General features: G+C 49.2%; 2 protein-coding genes across 3 annotated transcripts in view; both read right to left on the bottom strand.

The window, feature by feature from the left end:
- LOC142893398 (equilibrative nucleoside transporter 2-like) overlaps window positions 1–7,500 on the bottom strand; it is a 279,352-nt gene that overhangs the window by 198,664 nt on the left and 73,188 nt on the right. The gene's annotated exons all lie outside the window — the stretch shown is intronic.
- The window catches only part of LOC142893397 (mitogen-activated protein kinase kinase kinase 11), a 395,948-nt gene that overhangs the window by 374,476 nt on the left and 13,972 nt on the right, over window positions 1–7,500 (bottom strand). For both annotated transcript variants that reach the window (XM_076033946.1, XM_076033945.1), the window contains exon 2: window positions 1,162–1,342. In XM_076033946.1, coding sequence (XP_075890061.1) covers window positions 1,162–1,342 — 181 coding nt within the window. The remainder of the gene's footprint in view (window positions 1–1,161; window positions 1,343–7,500) is intronic.

The raw sequence follows: 7,500 nt of genomic DNA, 5'->3' as shown, positions 1-7,500 counted from the left end.
CCCCTTTTTTGGGAAAGAAGACCGTGATGTCATAGGTGTGATGACGGGGGGGAGGGGGGTTAACATTTAAACTTCCTAAATCCACTCCAAACTCTTGCGGAGCGTCTTTCTGACCGACAGAGTGCCGTTCGTCCACGCCCATGAAAATATTTTGGGCTTCTTCGCCGCACAGCTTCACCCGAGAGCACAACTCTGACGTCACGGGCACGGCAACAGCCTCGTTTCAGAGAAGTGGCCTCGCGGTAGACTGTCCGCCTTGAGTCTGTGAGGTTGCGGGCTCACTTCCTGGCCCCATCAATACCAGAAGATTACATAAAAAGTGGACACACTGCCTCCCTCGCTTGTCTTCCACACAGCGTCGAGGGATGGACATGAGGGTAGGCAAGCCCGGATCATGAACCGGGCCGTCTGGGCCGCGGCCCCGGGGGCCTCCAGCTCGCTGGGGCCTCCGGGCTGCGGCAGCTTTCTTTGTTTGTCACGTATGCTGCGTTCACGTGGTGTCGGAAATCCGAGTTCTTCTTGGCAAGGCGTTCTTCCAACTTTGTTGCGTTCGTGTGCTCTAAAGTTGTAATGTGGGAAAACATGAACACTAGTATTTTCTTTAATTTTCCAAACAAATAAATCAGGTGTGAGACACCAGGTAGCAGAGGCAACAGATCAGATCAGCCATGAAATATAACCCAGTCTGAAAGTCGTTTTCCCGATTATTTCGGCACCGCATGAATGCACATGTATCTACCGGTATAAAGGTGAGAAGCACCATCACGTCCCGAGAGTCTTGTGATGAATTTATCTAAAAATATTAAAATAAGATGTCGCCAGTCAGTGTGAATCCTGTGGACACACACGAGTTTCCAACATGTAAGGCCACACTTGTGCACCATAAGCCATTTTATGCGTTGATGCAGCTTCCGGAGAACAGCTGTTTCTGTGTGTGTGTGTGCGTGTGTGTGGGGGGCCTCTCCGAGAGTCTGACCCAGGGGCCTCTGAATTCTTAATCCAGCCCTGAGGGTATGGTGACTAAATGACCTCTGAGTGTATCCGAGTATTTCAATTTAAGCGACAGTAGTTTGAATTCCAGCCATGAACTAACTGTGGCCAGGAACGCAGAACACTGGCCTGACACGACAGCGTTGTGTCGCTTCACCAGCGAGCACTCACCTCCACACGTCGCTGCCCTTGGAGAAGGTGGAGGACTTGATGACTTCCGGGGCCATCCAGGCGTAGGTTCCCGCTGTGCTCATCTTGGTGGTCTTGTGCCACTCTCTGGCCAGCCCGAAATCAGTGATCTTCAGCGTCAGGCCTTCCATGCATTCGTTCTCTATGGGCTCAGCCAGAAGGACTGGAAGAAAGAGAAACAGATTGTAGAGGGTTTCAAATCAACGACATAGGCGTCAATGAAAAGCTTCACAACAGGCCAGGCTCAGTCCAAAGTTCACACGTCCCATTGGCATTTCCACTTCCTCCTCATCTTGGTTTTATGCAACTTTAATTGCGGAACAAAGTGATATAAGAGACTCCTGCGAGTCTACTGAGAGCCTCCCGCTTTAGTGGACGAATCACATATTACGGCACTTTCCAGCTTTAACAAACTGATTTTGGTGTCTACTTCTAGCAATAAATCTATTTTGTTTGGCCCCAAACTTCCCCAGTTTGAGGTGTACAAGCCTTTCAAAACAAGTGATTCTCCCTCTCAAGCTAAAGAGCCTGTTTTGGCTCCATCCCCCCTCCCCTACCTGCTTCATCAGAGGTGCCTTGAAACTGTCCACTCCCTTACGATTGGCCGGCCGCTCAATGCTAGCGTTAGCTATCAGGGAAGATTGTACAGTGACGCTTCGCCCACAGCTCTGCAGAGGCGTTGCTATGATAAACAGCTCAACTTGTGAAAGTCGTGCAAAACCCAAGCAAGACAGCCCATCTAGAGATGAGCAAGTTGACATTTTCTGTACTGAGCGTGTTAGTTGCCATGCCAGTAATGCAAAAACTCAAAAGAGCTGAAAATATATTTTCTGATGAATTGTTAAGAGCAAGTCAAAAAGGCTCGGACTCTTTGAAATGGCCTAAATTCTCAGCGGATCCATTTCCATTAACTTAAAAAAAAAAAAAAACTGTGCAAATTTGAAATGTGAATGGCATCACAGTGGTGGAGGGACAAGGTTGTAGGTTCTACTCCTGGGGTTCTTTGGCCGTTCTATGCTGAGTTTGCGTGTTCACCTTGTATCTGCATTTGTTTTCTGCAGGGGACTCCCACCACAATCCAAAGACATTTCACACATTTTAGACATGAACACTTTAGGCTGATTGGCAAAATCTAAATTGTCCGTAGCTGTGGATATGAGTGTAAATGTGTGTTTGTCTCTAAGTGGCACAGCTGTTTTGGCCCGGAAGTAACGCCAACTTCAACCCTAAAACAGGTTGGACAGGCTCCAGTGGATGGATGGATGGATTGAAGGAAATAAAGATCTGCCAAATGGAAGACACATTTTTCACTTAAAATTCAAAGCCCTGGAGTTGCAAAAAGGTTTGTACACTTGGGTTCAGTTCAAGAAAAAATATCAGATTAAAAAAAAAAGAAAAGAAAAAACTCTGAGCGGACATGAGACCAAAACGCTTCCACAAACCATGATAAATATTCCACCAGCGGAGGAAAACTCTCAAACTCAACTTTGTTCTGAAAGTTTGGCCTTAGATCAAACCTGAGAAATAACCCGTTTTGCAACAGCCGCTCTGAATCATGCCCGCGTGAAATAACACAACTGGGGTGTGTGTGTGTGTGTGTGTGTGTGCTCAGCAAAATGTGTGTGTTTAATAGCTCTTCATAAAAAATAAAGTTGTGCTGCGACTCATGACAGGAAGAACACTGCAGATCACAGTGGCGAGGGCACGGCGGGGCCGTTTTTTATTGCGAGCGCGCCAAATAAACTGTGCAGGCTCGCATTCCCGACAGGGCAGAGATCTGTTTTTCTCTTTTGTTTTGTTTGTTTTTTTGTTCCGTTTTTTTTTGGTGGTGGTGGTGGTGGTGGTGGTGGTGGTGGGGGGGGGGGGGGGGTTTGTCAGCCGAAAACCTTGTTCAAGGGAGCGTCGTCAGTCAGCGAGGAAGAGTGAGCAAAACCCCCCGAACCTCCACCGGCTACTTCTGTACAAAAGGCACAAAGATGGATCGAATTTTCTCGTTTGCTTGCTTTTAATTTGCTTCCCAAACTTTTTCTTCTGGGAAACTACAATCATTTGACGGAAATAAACATCCTGAAAGAAAGACTCTGCAACCGACAGAAAGCCAGCGACAGAGCAATTGGGAAACGGAGTCGGCCTTCGGGGATCTCAAAGCTGCACGCTGTATGAAGGAAAAAAAAAAAAAAATCAGACGATATATTTTGGTCTCTGCCCATTGTTGTGCAAGCGCGCGGCCCTGGGAGGCTCTGCTGCGTGACCGCGGGTATCACATGTTTCGGTGCGACGGCCGGCCCTCCGGCACCAGTCTGGACAGCGTCCAGGGCCGAGGCCGCCCGCCCGCCCGCCACGCAGGGGAAGGACAGTCGGATGTGTGAGGGGGAAGTTGCAGCCTGTTTGCAGTCGCTTCCAGACTCTCTGGGCTCTTCCACTTTTTCTTCTCCTTCTTCTCCGACTTGCGCGGCACCAGCAAACTATTGTCTCCACTTAGCCGAAGAACACGACGCGTTATCTCCCTCTACCCGTGTGAGCTATGCGGCCGTCTCTTTTCCTCTTTGTTGTCTCCGTCTTTGTCTCCCTCGCGCAGACATCCTGTGCCCAGAGGCGACGAGTCCGACGTCACAAAGGAATGCGCCACAAGAGGTTGCGTTGTCTGCTCCGTGCGCGCGTGCGTGCGTGCGAGTGCGTGTCGGAATGGGAAAGGGGAAAGGTTTCAGGTGGTTTTTGTAAGAAAGGTGTTATAAAACATTTATTATTCCGAATAAAATACTTATGGTAATAAACATTAAAAAAAAATTAAAAATAAACGTATCTAAATAAGTAAATATTTTTTTCATATGTATGTATTTCATTTCACCCTTTGCACTGTGTATGCTGATTTAACGATGTAGTTTCCACAATGTGGGATAAATAAAGGTTTTCTTATACTCATTCTTTTTGTTGCACACGCACACGCACACGCACACGCACACGCACACGCACACACCTTTCACTGCGGATCGAGGACGCTCCGTCTACCGAGGACGGAGGGGTGGGGCGTGGGGGGCAAATTAATTGAAGCATCACATCGACCTCTGCCTGGAGAAAACAGCGCAAAAGCGGCGAAATAGCAAAAGTCGCCGGTGGCAAAAAACACGAGCACACACACACACACACACACACACACACACACACACACAAAAAAAAACACGCCTCACCAGCGAAAAAGGGGAGAAAAAAAAATGTCAGCTCATTTAAACTTTTCACACAAAAATCAATTTCTGTCCATTCTATAGCTGAGTCATTGTTTCTGTCAACTCGGCAGGCCCCTGGGGGAGGAGGCGCTGCCGCTGTTTGTGTGTTGGCGGGGTGGGTGGGCGGGTGTGGGGCTGGAGGGTGTGTTGCTATTTAGTGCAGCCGGCCACGATCCCTCGCCCGCTCCACTTGTTTTTGGCCAGCATCTCCGGAAAACAAGCCCCCCCCCCCCACCCCCACCCCCAGTCGGTCACCACCCACTTCCACCTGGTCGCTGGTTCGCTGTGCATCGTGACCCCCGCCCTCACACACACACACACACACACACACACACACACACACACACACACACACACACACACACACACACACACACACACACACACACACACACACACACACACACACACACACACACCTTCCCGCCCTGTCCAAGCCCAGGTGCCGTGATTGGCTAATAAGCATCGGTAGCACGGGGGTCAGTGGCTTTCTCACAACGCACAACGAGCCCGTCGTTATTTTCGTCACGCAAGGTCGAGAAGGGGTCACGGTGCGGCACACAGCGATAAAAAACAACAACAAAGAAAATCAAGAGACGCAGGGTCGCAGGGTCGTGGTGTAGCCAGCAGTGACAACGAGTGGTAGGTTCTTGAATTGTTATCATATGATTGAGTGAGAAAAGGGCAAAGCTAAAAGTAGCCATCTGCGCCTGGAAGGCAGCGAAGTGGAGATGGTTTCTCTCGCTCTCACACACACACACGCACGCACACACGCACAATAGAGTCATTCTATATGGGCACACACGTGCGCGCAGAGTCACTCGACATGGGACACCCTCGCATTCCTCTTCCGATCTTCAACAACAGAGTCGGCAGCGCCGCGAGGAGCCGAGAGCGAGGAATCCCGAAGGACACGCGGCCCAAGTCGTCGCGACCGCCACGTCAGCCGAGAGGAGGCCATCTTAAGTGGGCACGCTTTAACGCAAAGACACAGACGGGCTCTCACTCGGCACAACGCACGCACGCACGCACGCACGCACTCCGGCTCCTCAAGGAGGCGGAGCCGACTGGAGGGGAAAGAAAGCTGAGGGCGGTCGCCAGGTCTCGGCAATCAGGCCGAGGTTCAGCGAGGTTGGGGTTCGTTATTTACTTCAGTTCGCTGTGGAGGAGCACAAGCAGGGCAAGCAGGCCACTTTCTGTCACATACTGTACGTTAAAAGGTCAAGTGGAGCCATTTTTCCAGAGCTTTACGTCTGCTTCTGGACTCCAGTGAAGCCGCCTCACATGACTCATTAATGAAAAAATAAAAAAAATCCCCACACCACGAATCTTCAGAAAACACAATGCTAAGCCCTCTGTTTTATAGTCCGCAGCTAAAACACTGCAACGCTACACCTTTAGCGCGATCAAGCCAAAGCTGTGCTGGACCTTGGAATTTTTTTTTTAACAGTAAACTGAACGTTTACTTAACACACGTAAAAACGACGCTCTGAACTTTTATTTTGAAACGTATTTTAACACATTAGCCCAACTGAAATCGAAGTTGTAAAGGCCGGACTAACACACCCAGGTAATTAGAGGTTGAGTAACTACTGCATGGATACAGACGTGTTGGACTGGTACCGGACCGGAGCTCAACAAGCCAGTTTACACATTCACTAAAATTTACTAGAATTGACTTTTGGGTGGGTTGGTTGGAACGATCAACCCACCCAACAAATAACTAAAGAGTGCTCACTCAGAAATTAAATTTTCTTCCCTGCATGTTCACTCGGACAACGACAAACAGTCCGATTGACTGACTGGCTGGCTGCACTGTGACCTTAGCTCAATTACTGCGTGCGCATAGGGGGAGGAGCCAACGCAGGCAGCTGGTAGGAGGAAAAAAAAAAATTTTTTTTGTTGTTTCTTGCTCCCCTATTGTCCGTCCTAACAAACACCCGAGGGATTAAAGTTACTCTTTTCTTGGGTTACATGACATTCCACCTGCTTGACTCAGGAGCTACTGTGCCAAGCTGAGCGGCTGCACACAAACAGACGGCCTTGTGTGACATGTCGACGTTTGAGGTGCCGCACCAAACCGCCGTATTGCTCAAACAACCCACGCAGAAGACCTTTGAAAAAAAAAAAACAACACTTGGCGAGGTGCGGTGTATTCGCTTGGCGTTGTGACACCAAGAGTCAAAACCCGGGTGTCGACACACAGAGTTTGTTGGCAGATGGATGGCTAAGAAACAGACGGTCAGACCATATTTAGTTTTCATTATTTCTATTTCATTTTTTTATTTAATTCATTGAGTTAAAACAAAACAAGTGAACACAAACACTGCTAAATCCTGATTGAAAGGGAGCCGAAAGAAGAAGAATCTTATATCATCATATGCTATAATATTCTGTTATTCATTTAATGCTAAATAGTAATGCAATAGTAAGGCTGGTTGCCAAGTTGCAAAGCATCGGTCTTTCAGCCATGCCTACGCAGCAGCAGGCGCAGCCGCCCACCAACACCGGCACACAGGGCAGCAGGCCCACACACACACACACACACACACACACACACACACACACACACACACACACACACACACACACACACACTGTAGCTGAAGGCCGTGACCGGTTCAGTGGACCAGCGGCGCACCCACGCTGATCATAACATGAACCTTAGCCGTGGCTGGACCACACCGTTGGGCTCCTCAGCCCTCATTTATTTAAAACACACACACACACACACACACACACACACACACACACACACACACACACACACACACACACACACACACACACACACACACACACACACACACACACACACAGGAACAAACAAGCAAATCTAAATCTACACAACTAAGTATTTTAGCAGTCCCGGCACACATACGCGCCACATTCTTCTTCCACTTCCTGAGCCGAGCTGAGCCCCGGCAGACGGGGTGCATCCACAGTTCAGCCCCCGTCCGGCCCACCGCGGCCCGCACTGCCGTTTTCTGACGGACGTCGCGTTAGTCGGCCCGGCTTGCCGGGGCGGCGTGTTGCAACCACAAAAAAAAAAAAGAAAAGAAAAGAAAAAATTCCTGCTGACCCACATAGCGCTAAG

The sequence above is a fragment of the Nelusetta ayraudi genome, unplaced genomic scaffold (genome assembly GCF_046127955.1).
Source record: "Nelusetta ayraudi isolate G7.1 ecotype Tasmania unplaced genomic scaffold, CSIRO-AGI_Nayr_v1 ptg000042l, whole genome shotgun sequence".
In the NCBI taxonomy this organism is placed as follows: domain Eukaryota; kingdom Metazoa; phylum Chordata; class Actinopteri; order Tetraodontiformes; family Monacanthidae; genus Nelusetta; species Nelusetta ayraudi.
The sequence above is the reverse complement of the archived record's forward strand: the minus strand, read 5'-3'. Positions and strand labels throughout refer to the sequence as shown.